The sequence below is a fragment of the Fusarium subglutinans genome, assembly GCF_013396075.1.
Source record: "Fusarium subglutinans strain NRRL 66333 chromosome Unknown NRRL66333_c0000028, whole genome shotgun sequence".
In the NCBI taxonomy this organism is placed as follows: domain Eukaryota; kingdom Fungi; phylum Ascomycota; class Sordariomycetes; order Hypocreales; family Nectriaceae; genus Fusarium; species Fusarium subglutinans.
Genome location: NW_023502091.1, coordinates 444065 through 464013, shown reverse-complemented (window position 1 = coordinate 464013; position 19949 = coordinate 444065). Strand labels below are relative to the sequence as shown.

The 19949-nt window shown below is 49.5% G+C and overlaps 5 protein-coding genes across 5 annotated transcripts; 4 read left to right on the top strand and 1 right to left on the bottom strand.

The window, feature by feature from the left end:
• Window positions 1-6666: 6666 nt before the first annotated feature.
• FSUBG_3324 (spore coat SP96 precursor) lies at window positions 6667-8028 on the top strand (the record flags this gene model as incomplete). The annotated part of the gene is made up of 2 exons (XM_036681193.1): window positions 6667-7559; window positions 7614-8028. 2 exons carry the CDS (start codon window positions 6667-6669, stop codon window positions 8026-8028), a joined length of 1308 nt encoding a protein of 435 aa, XP_036541285.1.
• Window positions 8029-9639: 1611 nt separating this feature from the next.
• Window positions 9640-11291, top strand: FSUBG_3323 (RNQ1-prion epigenetic modifier of function; the record flags this gene model as incomplete). Its single annotated transcript, XM_036681192.1, has 3 exons — window positions 9640-9978; window positions 10033-10377; window positions 10431-11291. 3 exons carry the CDS (start codon window positions 9640-9642, stop codon window positions 11289-11291), a joined length of 1545 nt encoding a protein of 514 aa, XP_036541284.1.
• A 351-nt stretch (window positions 11292-11642) lies between these two features.
• On the bottom strand, window positions 11643-12430 carry FSUBG_3322 (uncharacterized protein; the record flags this gene model as incomplete). Its single annotated transcript, XM_036681191.1, has 2 exons — window positions 11643-12090; window positions 12147-12430. 2 exons carry the CDS (start codon window positions 12428-12430, stop codon window positions 11643-11645), a joined length of 732 nt encoding a protein of 243 aa, XP_036541283.1.
• A 1570-nt stretch (window positions 12431-14000) lies between these two features.
• On the top strand, window positions 14001-17414 carry FSUBG_3321 (tubulin alpha chain; the record flags this gene model as incomplete). Its single annotated transcript, XM_036681190.1, has 9 exons — window positions 14001-14025; window positions 14106-14146; window positions 14200-14226; window positions 14289-14364; window positions 14421-14951; window positions 15003-15426; window positions 15483-15701; window positions 16361-16511; window positions 16566-17414. 9 exons carry the CDS (start codon window positions 14001-14003, stop codon window positions 17412-17414), a joined length of 2343 nt encoding a protein of 780 aa, XP_036541282.1.
• A 576-nt stretch (window positions 17415-17990) lies between these two features.
• On the top strand, window positions 17991-19862 carry FSUBG_3320 (v-type proton ATPase subunit B; the record flags this gene model as incomplete). Its single annotated transcript, XM_036681189.1, has 7 exons — window positions 17991-18089; window positions 18152-18236; window positions 18299-18318; window positions 18372-18407; window positions 18461-18622; window positions 18676-19001; window positions 19055-19862. The coding sequence occupies 7 exons, from the start codon at window positions 17991-17993 to the stop codon at window positions 19860-19862; spliced, it is 1536 nt and encodes a 511-aa protein (XP_036541281.1).
• Window positions 19863-19949: the final 87 nt, after the last annotated feature.

Genomic DNA, 19949 nt, shown 5'->3' with positions numbered 1-19949 from the left:
AAAAAAGAAAGGTATTAAAAGCCTTTTATAATAATAAAGCTAAAGTTAAGAAGATAATAAAGTTAATTAAAAGAAAAAACTAGGATTAGATTAAGGACCTAATTAAGCTATAGTAATTTACTTAAATAAATAACTTTCTATAGGTATAGTATATAGCTATTAAATTTATTAAGAAATGCTAATATATAAAAAAAGCTTAATAGAAAGTTTTATAATAATATATATATTAGTATAATTAGGGCTAAGAAGAAGGTTAGAAAGAAGGTTTAGGGTAATTAAAAGGTAGTAGCAAAGTTAAGTTTATAAGTTAATTATAAGGTTCAAAAATACACTTCGACTTTAATACAATAGGTCAACATAGGCATGCAATTATAAACAACTTGTCCGGAAAGGGACAGGTTCCAGCTTGATTGTTTGGATTTCAGTTACGCCCTCAGCTGTATAGACGGGCATGTCCTTCCATTGGCCAATGCAGCTTTTGGTCGAAGGGGATATTTTCTTCACGGTAAATCCCTGTGTAGGTCTTTCTTGAGCAATAGATAGTCTAGACCTCTCTCAAAATCAAAATGATATGGAGTTCACACTGCTGGACGCAATATGACTGCTTTTTGTCTAGTACTTAGGAGAGTACGCGGGTGACACTGCTGTTTGATATGAGTTTACTGTCCACTGACCGTACACGACAAACCTAGATTCAAGTCAATTGCTTCATCTTGGCTATCTTAACTCCCGCTTGTAGTCGTCAGTAAAACGCGCCAAGCCCACTGCCGTTATATGTACAGAGGGTTTTGAAGAGGACAAGGAGGGAGGGGGGTTTTCATAAGATGTTATTAGAAATTAAGGTCAAGAATAAACATGTTAAGCTTAGTTAAGGTCCAAGGTGAGTATTGATACCAGTTTGTGCTTAGAAAGGCTGCTCTGCTGATGCTAAACGCAACAGGTGGCTGAGTGATCATAACACAGGCTGGACGCAACACATTACGGCATGATACATACTGAACTTCACAGAGTCGTTGAAACTTTTCTCCTCTATACGTACACTGCTAACACAGAGGCACCGCCCTTGACTACCGCAGGTGCTTTGCGGTATACTTGGGTCTGCGTCTTTCTGATATCGAATAGTAAAGTGAGAACAGAAACAAAGGCACCAGACATGGCACTAGATATAAAGCTATCCACGATCACCTTAACGTGGTTCTCGTGGCACTGTAAGCGATATCTAGCGCGAGATTACTCTTCCCTTTCCTGACTTCTTCCCTGACGGTCGTTCCTAAGGTCGGTAGGCTTTGCCCGCTTCGTTTCATAGCCCCAACAGCAGGGAACTAGGAAGGACAAATCATGCTATAGAGTGAGTATCAGACCTCTCTATAAGAAGACATATATCCATAGGTGCTGACTATCTCGTACATATATGACTAATCCACGTGTTTGTTCACCCACTCTCATGAATCAGTACAGCCATCCTGACCTGGAAGATAAATAAACAGCATAAAGTAGTCCTGAGCGGCGTATTGCCAAGGGCGGGGGAATCACACGATCAGCAACGGCGAGTGTCCAAACCTAGGGTGCCGGTCATTTTCCGTTGAGGAGCTGCGCAGTATGTGGCGATTTGCGTAAATAGGTAGGTTTGCATTAGAATGCCATTGTTATGAACCGTTCATGCGAACTGCCGATCGCAACATTGATCTGTTAGATCTTGAAGTTGCATCTGGCGCGCTCAGCAAACTGCCTCCATCACGAACATCGCAATGACGTCTCTCAAAGATGAGTCTCGTCTCGAGACATTCGAGAGAGTCGACCGGACGTAGCCCTTGGCAGCTTCAATACGACTCCTCAATTCAGATACCACACCATGATACTAGAAGCGAACCTCCGCCAACTGTACCTGTTCTTGGTGCCCGCTGCAATCGGTGTTGAGATGACTTCTGGGTTTGATGGAAGTGTATTGAATGGTCTTCAAGGTGTTGATGAATGGAACGAATGTAGGTCGGACAGACCTTGCAGGCAGTCTTCTTGGCTGACGAGTTGTATATTTCAACCATCCGGATGGAGTATCATTGGACTTATCTCTTCGATGATGAATGTTGGTTCTGTAGCGAGTATTCCTCCGGATCAACGGTAATCTTGAGGTACTCAATAGTCCGACTTACCTTTGTGAAGCGGCAATTAACCATGCTCGAGCGGCATTGCCACTTCCTGTCCCTAGGTATATATACTACAGTTAGAAACCATCCATAGGTACTCAAGATCTGCATCTTAGGCAAGTCCGCTAGGTCGTCGACTCTGCGGCAAAAGCGATACTAGGTATATACAGGCGCATCTATGTAAAAGTAAACGCCAATGGGCGTAGTTAGCCCGTTGGGATATCAACGCTGTCAGTATCATCTTTCTGCTCAGTGCGCCGGCACTTATTGGGGGTTGAGGCGGCTTCGTAAGTCTGCGAAGCGTTCGCGTTCGGAGCTGAAGAACCCAGGAGCTTCGGGAGCTCTTTTGCTAAGAGGGACAATACATCATGAGCTGCATCTCCAGGTTGGGAGGGGGAGGCGTTCTGGCTGTTAACTCGCACCCTCAGATTAAGGCTGCCTTACTGCTCGATTTGAGCAGTTTGTAATACTTCCAACACTGTACCTCGGCTATTTACAGTTCATCAACAGGCATAATATTACAGTTCTCACATGCATACACGCGCGGCTGGGCTAGTGGGAGCTCGCGCCATTCGTCATCCTGGCGACTTCTCAAACACAGGAGGGGGCATGTTAAAACAGGGGACGGGGCAAAGAACATGGTTGAACATTCCGGGCAACGCCGATTGATGGTAAGTACCAAGATCAACGACGAGAGAGAAGGAAGCTCAAATGCTACCTTGGTGAGATAACAATATCGATCCAATACGGGATGATAGTCGATGGTTTTAACGTTACCATCTCGCAGCTGACTTTATATGGGCTTGAGAGTGCAAAGCCTTGAATACACTAACTTACGTCCCGGCTACTTTGGGTTGATACCTGTGATAGAATCAAGGGAATTACTAGCTTGGCCTGATAGTGGCCCTGATCTGTCTCGTCTCGCCAAGATGTAGAAATGGCTTATCAAATGAATAGCTCAGTCACTAGAGCACCTGTCAGGTTTTCTTGAGCCTTCTTCTCTTTATTTCCGCCTTCTACCTATTTAGAGTTCATCTTTACTATTCCAAACGCTATGGCCAGTGACCAGTCAGTGACCGCAACGTTGCATTACCATCCTCCCCTGTCTCAAGCACGGTTAAGGCGTCAAGGGATTTTATTTTAACTGTCCGTTCAGCCGTTGAAGGCTTGGAGATGGGGGCGGCCCCCTCCCCCCAGGGCCCCAGTAGACGATCATCAGCAACGGACCCTGCCTTACCAGGGGAATAACAAATCGGCTTTACCTAGTATAGTGGTTGACAAGAAAGACTCGAATCACTGGGAATGATCATGGATGAATATCGGGTTTCCGAGTCAAAACCCCGCAATTTATATGAGCACAGCGCATATTCATGTGATGATGTGGTGTGATGTGTTGCTGTACTTTAGAGTGCCGAGTTTAGTGACCTATGATTGATTGGGTTGGAGTAGCAAGAACAGCATCGAGTGTCAACAATATTCGCTGGTAACCTAGGTATACAGGGTAGATGTAGAACATGGAATTGCTTGACGGTTGGACTCTATTAACCTTAGGTAGAGAACGCAATGGAACATTCCTGATATTGAATCACAACTCGAAGGGGGGCTACACCGCTCTCGTTCTTTCAAAACTCCCTGTTACATGGCATTATAAATAAATTGTTGTGTATGTTGAACTCACTTGTCATCCAATGTCTCAAACTGTTGTGTATGCCAAGCATATTCGGCACTTCGAACAATGTCTCAAGTGCTCTGCCCAACGATGTGGTTTGGGACCCTTGGAACTGAATTCTCTAGAATTGGAGATGAAAGGAGCCATTGCTATTACAGAATTTCACGTGAAGTCATATCAGATTTGTCTTGACCTGCTCAAACCGCGATAACCCAAGTTTCGGATTTATGACCTTTGACAGGTTTAAATTGTTCTGTTACGTGTATTTACTTCTGAATTCATCACGAGTGTCCCTAATAGGCAAGTCATTAGTAGCGACTCGATCCTATTAACAATCGTAAATCTTAGATGCATGATGTTATCCATCTTTTGCGTCAGTTAGAAGAAAGGCAAATTTCATCTCAGGTGAAAGTATTGTGGTTGCCCGATCTGGCTCCCCTGGAGCCATTGCAGATGGCGCGTTTCACTCAGGTACCAGCCCAATCAATGCATCTCTAGGCCGCGGGTGGCTTTTGAAGCGACAGGGTAGGGTTTAGAATATGATTGGCTGGGGCAACCCTACACCGTCACCTACCTAGGCTTGCTTCATCCTTTGATCCTTGTTTGCCCTTTGACGAAAAAAAGAAGTGCGGAACTCGGGCCTTTAACCAAAGTGAAAGGTGAGCCAATCCTTGCGATTTGACGACTTACACCCGTGACAGAGTATGAGTCTAGTGCACATAGATGTGCTGAAAGGATGACATTCGTTCTATCTGAAGGCGAGACGGGTATTTCGGCGAAGATGGGCATAAAGGAGGATCGAAACAACGAAACAACAGGGAACGCGATTATAGAAAAGGCCAAATATTGGGTGGCGACAAAGGCGAGCAGCAAACGGGCCGTGTCAGGTCTCACATCATGTAGCCCGGCGCATGGCAGGCAAACACGGCATAAGAGATCTACGAAGGAAGCAAGCAAGCAAGCAAGCAGCACATGCACGAGTGCCATTGTTGAAGACGAGGTATGGTTTGTGTTACGAGATGAAAAGCAGACGTTTAATTAGAGCACATGATGAGTCCATAGAGAAAGCAAGACACCTAATAACAGAGAAAGAAAGAAAAGGACTAGACCAACAACTCGTGTATCAGGTGTCGCTTGTCCCTTGTCCAGTAGATGTCTGTCTAGACGCTGAAGAGGCTTAGTTAGAGACTTGCTATTATGATAATCTAAGAGTCTGTGCTTGCAAGAGCAAGGGCATGTGGGGAAGAGATCGGTTTCAAATCCTTGGCCCGGCGCCTCTGTCCAGGGGTGCCACTTTTCTTTTCAACATCAACGCTCTCTCCGACGTAACAGAGCACAATGGCATGAGATCCATGTAACTAACGACAGCGATAGAAGGAAGCAGAAATGATTTATGGGTATTGTGTGTCAAAAGTACCATGACGTGACTATTGAATACCTACTTAGGTAGGTAGGTAGGTAAATCGGTACCCTAGTAGCTAAGGTAGGGAAATCCTTTGCTTCCACGCCATTAGGCGCCGGCTCTCAGGGGGGTCTCCAGACACATGCGACATAGACGCCCACAGTCGAGACGCTTCCACCGCCAGTCGCTTCGCTCCCCGAAAACTGTTCCTGGTGGCTCAAGGGAATAACGTCGATCCTAAGGGACCCTCCCGCCTCTTGATGGCACCTACTTCCGGGCTGTGTAGTTGGGTGTGTTCATGCTCGCTTCTGTGGAGTTGGGGGCCCTGGCTCTGCGAGTCTGCAAGGGGGGTGAGGTAAAGACGAACAACGAGAGCGACTAATTCGCTGGACCTTTGCCGCGCTGCGATTCGGGACAGGGACTTAGGAGGCCATTGGCAACTATGGAATAGTTAGTCAACTACTGTCAAGGGTCTGTCTGGTTATTGATTCTGTGCTGTGCTGCGCTGCGCTGCGTCTTGGCTCAGAGGCAGCCGAAACGAAACGACTGAAACATTCTGACCTGCCAGACCTGGTGGGCAAAGGAAAGTGGTTACGATCGTACCGAGTACTACATAAGAGGCCCTCCCCAACCTCCATAGTCCGCTTCCTTTCTGTTCATCTGCAGCAACGCTCAGGATTCTATCTCTAGACGGTCCCTTTTTGGCTTCTTTCTTCTTCTTCACTTCTTCTTCTTCTTCTTCTTGACACTCCCTTGACGGGCTGGATACATTCCCTCACAACCAAGAAACTTCATCTTCACTTCATCTACCCCAGTCTATCCTGTTTGTAACGGACACTGGATTCTTTTTCTGAACGACAGCTTTCACCAACTCACCGACTGAACAACGTACAAGAACTCGGCCCTTGTGTCACCTGGAACCTCCCGTCCGACGCCGTCGACCTGTTGGAGAAAACAAGATCGCTTAACCCATCTGTGCCTGCCACTGCTTGTCACTTCTAGTGCACAGTCACTGTTGTTTTCTCTCTCTTCCATACAGTCATAGACTTTCTTCTTCACCTTGCTCGTGTTGGGATCTTATTGTCCCTCATCACTCACTTTCCTTACCTTACCAACGCTGTTGTTCCATTACCCACAATCCTTTGATTCACTGTTCGACCATCGAACAATAACGACTGCAACAGAACCCGCACCCGTGGTTCACCATTCATTATCAGTTCACTTGAACAACGAACGGCCCGAAAAACCTCAAAGGACAAGCCAGGCTCCGATATTAAAACGCTTAAATCCTTTCAGAAATCTTTCATCTTGCAAGACTCATCATAAGGATTTACTCCAAGCAATCTCTGAGCAACACTCGACAACAACACAACCCTGTCAACATCAACTTCTTTTCGAGATACCCTCACACACTACTTTCATTTTAACAAGACCTTTTTCACTGCGACAAAATGCATTTCCCATCTGTCGCTGCATGCCTCGGTCTGGCTGGTCTAGCCCAGGCACATATGGAGATGATTTACCCTCCCCCCTTCAAGTCAAAATCCAACCCCAACGCTGGTAGCGATGTTGACTACAGCATGACCGCCCCTCTCGATGCAAGCGGCGCCAACTTTCCTTGCAAGGGCTACCACTCCCTCTTTGGTACCAAGGAGGGCGCCTCGGTCGCAGACTGGGCAGCCGGCGGTTCCTACAACATGAGCATCACCGGCGGTGCTAACCACGGTGGTGGCAGTTGCCAGGCTTCCCTTTCCTACGACAAGGGAAAGTCTTGGAAGGTCATCCACTCCTACATCGGCAACTGTCCTGGTGCTGGTACCACCACCTTCGACTTCAAGGTCCCCAGCGACGCTCCATCCGGCGAGGCTATCTTCGCCTGGTCGTGGTTCAACCAGATCGGTAATCGTGAGATGTACATGAACTGCGCTGCCGTCACTATTGGTGGTGGCTCTGGCAAGCGAGCAGAGGCCATGAGCAACCGTCCCGAGATGTTCGTTGCTAACGTCGGCAACGGCTGCACCACTGAGGAGTCGTCCGATCTCGAATTCCCCGACCCTGGTCCCGATGTGACCAACGACTCCCAGAAGACTGCTGGCCCCAAGGGTACTTGTGCTAAGGCAGGATCTGGTAGTGGTTCCGGCTCCGGTTCTGGTTCTGGCTCCGGTTCTGGTTCTGGCTCCGGTGATGGTAACAGCGGTGCTTCTCCTAGCACTCCCGCTGACGGCTCCGCTGGCGGCAACAACGGTGCTGTTCCAAGTGCTGTCCCTACTCAGACTCAACCTGCTGCTCAGCCTTCAGCCCCTGCCGCTCAGCCATCAGCTCCAGCTGCCAGCGCCCCTTCAGCGTATGTACCCTCTCCCTCTTCGATTGGTAATGCTCCTAACTCACAAATCTATAGTCCCGGTGGTGTTTTCGTCACTGTCTCTCAGCCTTCTGAGGCTACTGGTGCCCCTGCTCCTTCGGCTCCCGCCGCAACCAGCACTCTCTTGACCATGACCAAACCTGCTGCTGGAACTGGCGGTCAGCCTGTTCCTACCAGTGTTGGTAGCCCTGAGCCTGCTCCTACCACCCCCACTGCTCCTGGTTCAGGTTCAGGTGGCTCTGGCTCTGGTTCTGAAGAGACTGCTGGTGCTGCATGCAGTAATGAGGGCGCCTGGAACTGCATCGGTGGAACCAAGTTTCAGCGTTGCGCTTCCGGTCGCTGGTCCGTTGTTCAATCTATGGCCGCTGGCACAACCTGCTCTGGCAATAACAGCTCGGCTATGGCCTTTGGTTTCGGTCGCCGACTCGCGATTCGAGGTCGTCAGGTCTAAGGCTCTCTTGAACTAGAGCTGAAATGCAATTCGGAATGTCAAGAGGAAGGAGAGCAAAATAGAACAGGATATTGCCTTGCTTGACATTCTGGAACAGTAGATGGAAGGGTTTGGGAGTTTTTATCTTCATGTACAATAAATGGAATAGGAATCAAACTCATTGATCTTTCAAAACACTAGTTTCGACGTGACTGTGATTGTAAATTGTAGGACTTGGCTCATCGTATAAAGGACCTGATAAGGAAATCATTAAAGCATACAGCTTGATGCATTCTTTGTCAAGTACTTTGAGTAGTCCTACTCAGACTTGTGGGACGGTGAATTCCAGATAATACTATGTAAGTGTGGAGAGCAATGATGATAAAACAGTAACGCTTTACTCCCCTAGCCGAGCCTGGGTCTGCCAATGTGTGTATTGGGATTTGTATGGACTTCTTCGGACGAAAGAGGCCGCCTGCGACACGTAAGCATCAATGATCATTTGGAGGTTAGAGACCACTTCTGGTGTGTTGTGTTGTGTTGTTTTGTTGCGACAGAGGGGCTGGGTTGCCTACATAGGTACTAGTTAGGTGAAGCAGACGGGACTACCTACCTATCCAGCATGACGCCAAAAACAGCAACGTGCACAGTGCGATAGGGACTTGTGTGACAGGTTGTGATTGGTTAGCTATATCGTTAGGCATTCGCCAGCAAGGAGATGCAAAAAAACTTGGCACCTCTATCCTACCTACCTAGGTGACAAAAAGCCTTGGGTAAAGTTGACATAATTTAGTATAGCTTCAGAAGATCTTGGACTAAGTATTTTTTAGCACCTCAATTTAACTTCAGCAGTCTTCTTGCGCTCCGGGGACCAGCACCAAGACTGACTGACCCTTATCAGACAGTATATATACAGTAATCATTGAGGGTAGGTTTTTGTCTGGAACCCAAGCCTAACTGGGCTGTTAAACAGGCGGGGCTGTGCTTGGTCTCGTCAGAAGCCTAGTGGAGTCTTTTGGATGGTGAGATGAAGCGATTGAGAGTTCAGGAGAACATGTATGAGTTAATTATCCAGAGCAGGCAGGTATCTAAGCAAAAATTGGTGTCCTGATAGAAGCCTGGACAAAGTCGTTGGGGTTTGTGAGCCGGTTTAGTTTGCTACTCACTTCTGTAGACGCCTGATCTACCTTTAGCCGCTGGGCAGGTCCCTATTACAAAGGTAAGGTACCTTAACAACCCAAAGTGGGTTTTCCCCTCGCTGAGGGTCCCTTCCCATCAATCAATCTTGGGCGGCGAAAGAGAGCCTGGAGCCCCTCCTCCAGCTTAGCCCAGTCAAGCCAAGCCTGCCTCATCGACCTCCACAGGGTTAGTTTAGAGGCGACACCATCCATCTAAACCTCACCTCGTCTCTTGTCTTGTTCCCGCCTCTTGTATTTTACACTCTTCATGACTGCGGCCCTTCTCGCTCAGTGACGGACTTCCGTCTCCAACCACTCCTTCAATCTCAACCTCACCACGCGACAATTTATTCATCCTTTGCCTACTTGACCTGCGACCCCTCCATTTGCGACATCTCCCCCCGCCTCGACCGCTATATACAATATCTTGAGCTCCTTATACCGTATTTCGAACATGACTGGCCCTGCCTCTCCTCAGGCCGAAGGCCCCACGTTTGCTCCTCCTCCGCTGCCCGCGGGCTGGATTGCTCAATGGGATGGCACAAGCAAGAAATATTATTATGTACAGCTGTCGACCGGTGTTTCGCAGTGGGAGGTTCCTACTGAGCCAGCCAAAACGGGAAATACTCCAGCTCCCCAGGGTGAACATCCTTACGGCGCCCCCAAACGTTCGGAACTCATCACGCATCCTGATGGATCGCAAACTGTGCGCCATGCAGATGGTACCATGGAACCAATTATGCCGGACGGCACCCGAGGTGCAGATGGCCCCTCTGGTGAACGGGGTCTTGGAGTATGTCGTCTTGGCATTTCTCGATAGTGTTGAATTATGCTAACAGCCTGTCAGAGCATGGCTATGAACGCTTTGCTTGGCGGAAAGAACTCTGGTAGCGGCAGCGGTGGCCACAGTTCTAGTCCATTGGGCAATCTTGGCGGTCTCGCAAACCAGTTCCTCGGCGGTAGCCATGGTGGTAGTGGCGGCAGCAATGGGGGAAACAAGCCCTCAGGCGCAGGGAAGCTCGTTGGGCAACTGGCATCGAGCTTTATGCACTCAGCTAGTCAGGAGAAGCCTCCTGCCCCCCAAAATTACCATGGCAATTCCAACCAGAGCTCAAGCCACCATCAAGGAGGCCTCGCCGGGCAGCTCATGGGTGGTGTCGCAACTATGTTTGGCGGTAAACACGGCAGCAGTGTACGTTCACAACAGCAGCGTGCGCCGTTCGCGCAAGACTAATAAGGCGATAGGGACAAAACTCCAACTTTGGCTATAGTTCGGGGCAACAGCCGCAACAGCAGCAGGGTGGTGGTGGAACGTACTCGGGCGAGGCACCAACCTACAAACCTACGGGCTCATCTCCTTCGGCGGCATCAGCGCCCCCCGTAGCCGGAGCGCATTCCTATGGCTCTCCATCCCCGAACCAGCATCAACAGCATGGCTCGAACCAACAGTACGGTTCTCAACACCAAGCTGGTCAGAATCAGACATACGGATCGCAGCAGCAACCAGGTTCTCATCAGCCTTTCAACTCGCATCAGCAACAGCCAGGCGGAAACCAGCAGTATGGTGGTCAGCAACACCCTGAGCCAGGCCAACAATACAGTGCGCATCAGCAACAGCCCGGTCAGAATGGCCCTTATGGAAGTCATCAGCAGCAGCCTGGCTCAAACCAGCAGTACGGAGGCAATTCTTCTTTCGGTGGGAGCCCTCATGGTTCTAACAACTCGTTCCCTCCTCCTCCACCAGGAGGCCCTCCCCAACATGGACAGAATGCACAACAGGGACAACAATATTTTCCTCCACCCCCTGGACAACAGCCACATCAGCCGTCTTCCGGTATAGGCTATCCTGATATTCAAGCGCACGGCGGCCACTTTGGCGGCCCGCCTGATCAACATGCTCAGCAATCACAGGGCTATAGTGCACCGCCAATCCCAGGCAATCAGAACTTTCCTCCTCCTCCACCTGGAGGCCCCCCTGGAGGATATAACCCTTCCTATAACGCAGGCCAGGGGAACCAGCAGTCTTACGGTGGCCAGTCGCAATTCAACAGTGGCGCTCCTCCTGTGCCTCATGGTTCCCACCCTCAGTATGGAGGAGCTTACTGAGAGACTGCAATAAATCTGTACGGAACAACCGCAGTATTTATGCCACTCTTTTGAGTCACTGACCATCTTATCGTTTTGGTACGAGATCGCAAGAATATTCCAAGCCGACGAAATTTATAGCTCTCCGGTCACATCCGACACTTGGATGCTTGATATGAAAGTGTTTTTCGATGAAGATGTGTGTTGAAATGAGTATAGATATCGAAGCTCTTGAGAGGGCCAGGGAGAGTGGCATGAAAGTTGGAGAAGTCACGAGCAATATGATTAACGTACATAGTAGAACGCATTCCACCAAGCCCCCCTTTTAGCATCTAGAGTCGAGAGCCCGATGGTGCCAACACCTCCGTTCCATCAATTCTCTTTCTTGTCTGCGCCATCGGCTGTGACTGCAATTGTTTGTAACTTAGCGGCGATAGATCTGGACACAAACCAAGCCACCGCGCTGACAAGAACAAGATAACCAGCTGCTGGGACTAGAGAACGGGGGACGATACCATAAAGATAGGGGTCGAGGATGAGATCTACGTGTACAGGTGGAGGATCCTTCATAAGAGCCGCGTCGTTCGTAAAATAGTCAGCAGATGACTTGATCTGGAGCAGAAGAACGGAAGCCTCGCGCTCCCTGCCTTCAGTTTGAGCCGACTCTTTTGCCAGCACAGCTTCTTGGTCTTGGCGAGAAAATGAGTAGTTGGCAAGTGATTGAATCAGCTCTGGTGTCTGCCACACGGTGTCCAGCTCGTATACAGCCAAGTCAAACACAGTGGGTTGCTGGCGGCGCAGGCGAATTAGCTTGCTTTCTCTACGTAAATCTCATGTTGACTTACAATCGCAGCCCAACATACACGAAACTCATACCGCTGGCCTTGGTTTAGTTTATCAAGAAGCACCCACGTTGCAACGCCCGAAGCGTGATCCTTTGGCTCAGAGGGAAACACGCGGCTGATATGAGTTCGTATATTTGGGGCGTCTGGTGTAAGGGTCTGTAGTCTGAGATCACCCAGTGAAGGCTTCTGCTGGGGAATAGGGAGTGATGCAGGAGCTGTAAATATTGTCTTTTCAACATTGGCGATGGCCACGCTAAGAAGACACAGCAGGCTGCCCAGTGCGTAAATTATCTGAGTCCTCCCGAGAGACGGCATATTGGGCGATTGGGAGATTGTGTTTGCCTTCCATTACTGGCACCAACATGTTCAGCTACCTACACTTGGAACTGATCTAAAGCGTCACGTGTTATGTCGACTAACGGCCCCGCATATATAGAACTCCCATCAGTGTTCCATGTAGTCTGGCTACCCGGTACTGGTATCATTTATTTATTATAGATATCCCCTTCTTCAATATGAAATAGTAACATTCACATAGTAATCTGCCTTCGCATGTTCTGTCATTCTTATACAGGTCGTAAGTCCGTATTTATATTGGTAGATAGAGGAAACATGATGTTGAATTGCGGCCGTGCATGCTGCTAATCGTCAAAGCATGGGTTTGACACATCACAGACCGTAATGAAGATCATCGGCCGAGCTCGAGCCTCGTGGTGATAACGAACGGCAGTTCTTAGCTTTGCAAGCGACACCTGCTAATGTAGCACAACAACCGGCCAAGATATCTAGTACCTAGGTATTAAGCTAGATAGGTACCTACGCACGCAATGGAATTGCTCCTTAATAGCCATGTCTTGTAATAGGAACTACCTAATATAGGTAGTAGGTACCTAAGCTGCCGGTACTGAGCAGGGCGAACGAAAAGGTACCTAACGAGAAGGTTGAGGACTGGAGATAGCAACAGGGGTCTGAGCAAATGAACATGGTGCCGGACCGGCATGGTTTCTGTAACTATATTCCAGTAAAGATATCCGTAGAATAATGTGAGAGAAAAGAAAACAGGAGCAAGAGTGATTGAATTGTTTATGATATTTTCTTTTGTTGAGTTGAATTACTGTGTAGAGGCTGTTCAAAGTTCAGACAAGACACCTGGTATGGATATGAGGTCAATTATAATTAACACAGGCGAAATGAACGCCTCAACAGCCCGAGATGAGATGTCGTTCGACGGTGGTAAATATGGATCCATTGGATCATCGTCCAAGAGAGACACCAATATCTCAGCTTGAGTGTGCTAGCTTTGACAGCCTGGTCCGTGAGATCCAGTCCCAGCCTCTACACGACGATTCCGTGACACTGGACATAATGATTCCTTGTAGCTAATAATTTTTGATGGAGCGGTGAAGCGAAGAACCATAACCACGAACACGGAGTGGTAGGTGGCCAGAGGCGGGAGAGGTAGAGAGGGTCCTTTTGGCAACCCCTGGGCCCTGGCAGCTGGCCAACAGGCGCCGGCAGCGGAAAACGCCAACAGGGCGTTGCAGGACGCGCTTGCCCCTTTTCAGCCCAGGCACGCCTCGAAATCAAATCAAATCAACAAACCCATAGAAGGTCCAATCCAATCCCAGTGGAGGGCAGCAAAAACTCCCCTGTCTGCCAAATTTCCCCCACCTCACCTATTTTCTCCCATCCAGCCCACTCCACTCCGCTAACTTATCACCAAACCAAACATTCGCCCTCGCCTTGTCTCCTCTCTTCCCGTTGTAAAAGCCTTGTCTGGCCTGTCCTTTTTTTGTCCTCCTCTGTTCTCGTGGTCCCTCTTCTCTGCTCTTGCATTGCATCGACTTCCTCCATCTCATACTTGTAAACACTATCGTCAGCAAACATGCGTGAGGTCATTAGCATCAACGGTAAGCTATTCCTCCCTTTGGCGTTGGGCTTTCACCGCATCTCTGTCTGGTTTGTTGCGATGCTAACTGAGCTATTCTAGTTGGTCAGGCTGGTTGCCAAATCGCCAACTCCTGCTGGGAGGTGAGTTTTGTCAAAACTTTGTTTGTATTGCTCCGTACTGATTGTTTTCCTAGCTTTACTGCCTCGAGCACGGTATCCAGGTACACACGATAACCCCTAAATTTGTCAACAAACACCATACCCAAATACTGACCAACTCCAGCCCGATGGTTACCTCACAGAGGAGCGAAAGTCCCAAGACCCCGATCAGGGTTTCAGCACTTTCTTCTCCGAGACTGGTATGGCTTAACCTGGGACTTGACGGCAGTGCTGCTGTTCTAACACTCATTTCTAGGTCAGGGCAAGTACGTCCCCCGCGCCATCTACTGTGATTTGGAGCCCAATGTCGTCGACGAGGTCCGCACCGGTGCCTACCGAAATCTCTTCCACCCTGAGATGATGATCACTGGCAAGGAGGATGCCTCAAACAACTACGCCCGTGGTCACTACACCGTCGGAAAGGAGCTTATCGATGGCGTCCTCGACAAGATTCGCCGTGTTGCCGACAACTGTGTTGGCCTCCAGGGCTTCCTCGTGTTCCACTCTTTCGGTGGTGGCACTGGTTCTGGTTTCGGCGCTCTTCTGATGGAGCGCCTGTCGGTCGACTACGGCAAGAAGAGCAAGCTGGAGTTCTGTGTTTATCCCGCGCCCCAGACTGCCACATCCGTTGTCGAGCCATACAACTCTATCCTTACCACACACACCACCCTTGAGCACTCCGACTGCTCTTTCATGGTCGACAATGAAGCCATTTACGACATCTGCCGCCGAAACCTTGGCCTCGAGCGCCCCAACTACGAGAACCTCAACCGTCTCATTGCTCAGGGTATGTTACAGCTGTTGGGCTAGCAGTTGCCGGTTGACTAACAACGTATAGTCGTCTCTTCTATTACTGCCTCTTTGCGATTCGATGGATCCCTGAACGTCGACTTGAATGAATTCCAGACCAACTTGGTTCCTTACCCCAGAATCCATTTCCCTCTGGTCGCCTACGCCCCAGTCATCTCCGCTGCTAAGGCTGCCCACGAAGCCAACTCAGTCCAAGAGATGACAATGTCCTGCTTCGAGCCCAACAACCAGATGGTCAAGTGTGACCCCCGTCACGGCAAGTACATGGCTACCTGCTTGCTGTACCGTGGTGACGTCGTTCCCAACGACGCTCATGCTGCTGTTGCTACATTGAAGACCAAGCGAACTATCCAGTTCGTCGATTGGTGCCCCACTGGTTTCAAGCTTGGTATCTGCTACCAGGCTCCCGAGAATGTGCCTAACGGCGACCTCGCCAAGGTCAGCCGCGCTGTGTAAGTCGATTCCTTGTGATTTAATGGATGGAACGAAAGAACTAATGCCAAAACAGCTGCATGCTCTCTAATACTACCGCCATCGCTGAGGCATGGTCTTCGCTTTCTCTCAAGTTCGATCTCATGCACTCCAAGCGTGCCTTCGTCCACTGGTACGTTGGTGAAGGTATGGAGGAAGGCGAGTTCTCTGAGGCTCGTGAGGATCTTGCTGCCCTGGAGCGTGATTACGAGGAGGTCGCTACCGACTCCATGGGTGAGGAGGAGCTCGAGGCTGAGTACTAAGCGGTCACGGATGCGATTACTGGAATACCGACTTCTACCCAGTTTTAGCCTGTCAACGATAAAGAGGTGTATTTTCTTATTTTCACAAAGGTCAAGCCAAAACGAATTTTAATGTCAAAAGGGACCAAAATCTGTACATGGATTGGTTGCCTCTCTGCAGCTTCCATGCCTGAGCCGTTGGCATTATGTGAGGCAGTACTGTAGTTGCGAGTATTGTAGTTGTAATAATGCAAGATACCTCTCCTTACAACCAAATTATCCGGCAGCTATTGAAGTCCGCGAATGTCATGGAATAAACAATGCGGGGAACAGCGGGTGTAGAAAGCCGCCCCGGCCCTTTAAACTGTGACTGTATCCGTACTGTAGAACGGTACCGAAGCCCGAAGCTCGGCCCATGTTTTGGGGGGCCGATAGTACGCGGATTATGTCCAATACCTACTTAGACCTCCCGTCAAGCTCGGCACTTCAAGACCTTTTCCTTGGACGCATTTCAATCGAACGTACATCGACTCCTGTATCACCTCTCACGAAAACTCCCAAGAATGAGTCTCTTGCGGTCTAGCATCTGCAGAGCATGCCGCCGCTCGCAGCAAATTCGCTGGCATAGAGGCCTTGCGACGGCCAGCAATCAGTCATATGACAACCGGGTCAGGCTCGTCGAGGTTGGGCCTCGGGACGGCCTGCAGAATGAGAAGAAGGCAATCCCGTTGGAGACCAAGATTGAACTTATCGAACGATTGGCCCGAACTGGAGTTTCTACAATTGAAGCTGGATCATTTGTTGCTCCAAAATGGGTGCCTCAGGTAGTGTTGTAGCTAATCCGATGTCCACTCAGTATTCTGACACTGTTACGATAGATGAGCAACTCCAGCGAAATATTGCAGCATATCCTCGACGGAAAGGTTTCTTCTCCTGGCCCAATCACATACTCCTTCCTAGCACCCAATGGCAAGGGCCTTAAATCTGCCGCCGATGTCCTCGGTGCGAATAGCGGAAAGTTTGCAACTCAAATGGAGCCAGCAGCTGGAGCCGAGGCCGCCACCAAGCCAGCTGTTGAAGTCGCAGTCTTTGCTGCTGCCACCGAGAGCTTCACGCAGAAGAACCTCAATTGCGATATCAAGACATCGCTCGAACGCTTTAAGGAGGTGATTAGGGATTCCAAGGGTATGGGTCTCAGAGTGCGCGCCTATATTTCTGTAGTCCTGGGATGCCCGTTCGAAGGGTTCGACGTTGATCCCCACAAAGTAGCCGAGATTGCTACAGACCTTCTGGAGGCTGGAGCAGATGAGATCTCACTCGGAGATACTACAGGAATGGGTACAGCACCTCGAACGGGAGCTCTCCTTCAATGCATGTCTGCAGCTGGTATCCGAACTGAGGATATTGCTATGCACTTCCACGATACATATGGCCAAGCTCTAGTGAATACTGCTGTATCCCTAGAGCACGGCATTCGGACGTTCGACAGCAGTGTTGGTGGTCTAGGGGGTTGTCCTTACAGCCCTGGCGCGACCGGTAACGTTTCAACGGAAAACATGGTTTACTTTATGGAGACTCTAGGCATGGATACTGGCATTAATCTGGATGCTATGTCTGACATTGGAGACTGGATCACAAAGGAGTTGGGTAAAGAAAATGGCAGCACCGTAGGCAAAGCAGTTCTTGGAGCTCGGACTCGAGCTATGCAAAACGCAAAGGAAAGTTGAAGAGGAAGGAAGCTTGTTGCTGCGTTGTTCTCGTTGAGCATAGTAAGAAAAACACAGACGACTATTTAACTACCTACCTACCTACCTTATCTAGGTAGTTTCCATCTATTAAGCTGACAGACTTGAAATGTTTGTTGATATAGGTGACCGGTCCTCAGGGGGCAAGAAAACAACGGACCTTGATATGGGGTGTCAAAATAAACTTAAGTAAAAGCTATCCTAAGCTTAGGCTAGGTATATTCTCTAAGTCTTTTTGTCATTTAGGATCGAGGTCCTAAGTTTTCTTTCCTCCCCTACTATAGCCGGTCAACTTAAGGTATCTTAGCTCTGCGAATGTCATGTGATGTCACCGATGTCGTAGAAACGTTCCCATGTGGAGGTCAAGGTTATCGGCCGTGCGTCGCCTTTGGGCTGGCGCAGCTGGAAAGGCCCCACTTGGATGAAGCAAGCTCAACCTCCTCCAACTCCAACCTCTTGAGCCCTTCTCCCCAACTTCATCTCCAAGCTTCGCGATCGGCTCCTATATTCTCTTTTGCCCCTTCCTTCAACCGTCCGATTACCGATCCATCGCCCATCATGGCGGACCCTCGCGAGTCCTCGTCGTACTCGGTCATTCCCAGAATTCGATACAACACTGTTGGCGGCGTCAACGGTCCCCTCGTCATCCTCGATAATGTACGCCGTCGTCATCTGCCAGATCGAACCGGCTTGGAACTTACCGGCTGACAACAAAACAGGTCAAATTCCCGCGATACAATGAGATCGTGACACTTACTCTTCCCGATGGCACTGAGCGCTCTGGTCAAGTCTTGGAAGCTCGAGGTTAGTGCAGCTGCTGGCGTCTCTGAGGTAATGACGCGGAATATGCTGATATGGTTTGCTAGGTGATCGAGCTGTCGTCCAGGTACACTTATATGCATACGGTGCGATATTTTATGGCGATTGACGATTGTATAGGTCTTTGAGGGTACTTCCGGCATCGATGTGAAGAAGGTAGGTGGCATCGCGAGCTCTATTGGTAGAGCATCAAGCTAAGGCGACCACAGACCAAGGTTGAGTTTACAGGCCAGAGTTTGAAAATTGGTGTTTCTGAAGACATGCTTGGTCGTATCTTTGACGGTTCCGGTCGAGCTATTGATAAGGGTCCCAAGGTGCTGGCTGAAGATTATCTTGACATCAACGGTTCTCCCATCAACCCTTATTCTCGTGTAAGGCTACCCTTGGGCGCTGCAAAGTAGATATCAACTGATCCAAGACATAGGAATATCCCGAGGAGATGATTTCCACAGGTATCTCTGCCATCGACACCATGAACTCGATTGCCCGAGGACAAAAGATTCCCATTTTCTCCGCCTCCGGTCTCCCTCACAACGAAATTGCTGCGCAGATTTGCCGACAGGCTGGCCTCGTCCAGAAGCAGGGCATCACTAACAAGGGCGTTCATGACGGCCACGAGGAGAATTTCTCGATCGTCTTCGGTGCTATGGGTGTTAACTTGGAAACTGCTCGTTTCTTCACCCGCGACTTTGAGGAGAACGGCAGTCTGGAGCGTGTTACACTCTTCCTGAACCTCGCCAACGATCCTACGTGAGCTGCGAACCATACCTATTACGACGATCCGCATACTAATTCCTTTCCAGCATCGAACGTATCATTACTCCTCGTCTTGCTCTTACCACTGCCGAATATTACGCCTACCAGCTCGAGAAGCACGTTTTGGTTATCCTTACCGATCTTTCTGCTTACTGTGATGCTCTCCGAGAAGTGTCAGCCGCCCGAGAAGAAGTTCCCGGTCGTCGCGGATACCCTGGTTACATGTACACTGATTTGTCCACCATCTACGAACGAGCCGGTCGTGTTGCGGGCCGCAATGGTTCCATTACTCAGATTCCCATTCTGACCATGCCTAACGACGATATCACCCACCCCATTCCCGATCTGACGGGTTACATTACCGAGGGTCAGGTGTTCATTGACCGAGCTCTGGACAACCGTGGAATCTACCCGCCCATCAATGTTTTGCCTTCGCTGTCCCGTCTGATGAAGTCTGCTATTGGTGAGGGCATGACTCGAAAGGACCACGGTGATGTTTCCAATCAACTGTACGCCAAGTACGCTATTGGTCGTGATGCCGCAGCTATGAAGGCTGTCGTTGGTGAGGAGGCTTTGTCTGCTGAGGACAAGCTGTCCCTCGAGTTCTTGGAGAAGTTCGAGCGTCAGTTCATCAGCCAGGGACAGTACGAATCTCGATCCATTTATGAGTCCCTGGACCTAGCATGGAGCCTTCTGCGTATTTACCCTAAGGAGTTGCTCAACCGTATTCCCGCCAAGGTCCTCAACGAGTTCTACCAGCGAGCTGCGAAGGACTCCAAGGCCAAGGGTAAGGCTCGAGCAGATACTGAGGCCCGAAGCCAGCAACAGACGGAAGAGAACCTTATTGACGCATGAGGCAACGAACGACTTGTCGGCATTTTGATAGATAGTATAATGAGCGCGCGCACAAGGCCGTTGGAAGAGAAGAGAGAGAGAGGGAGA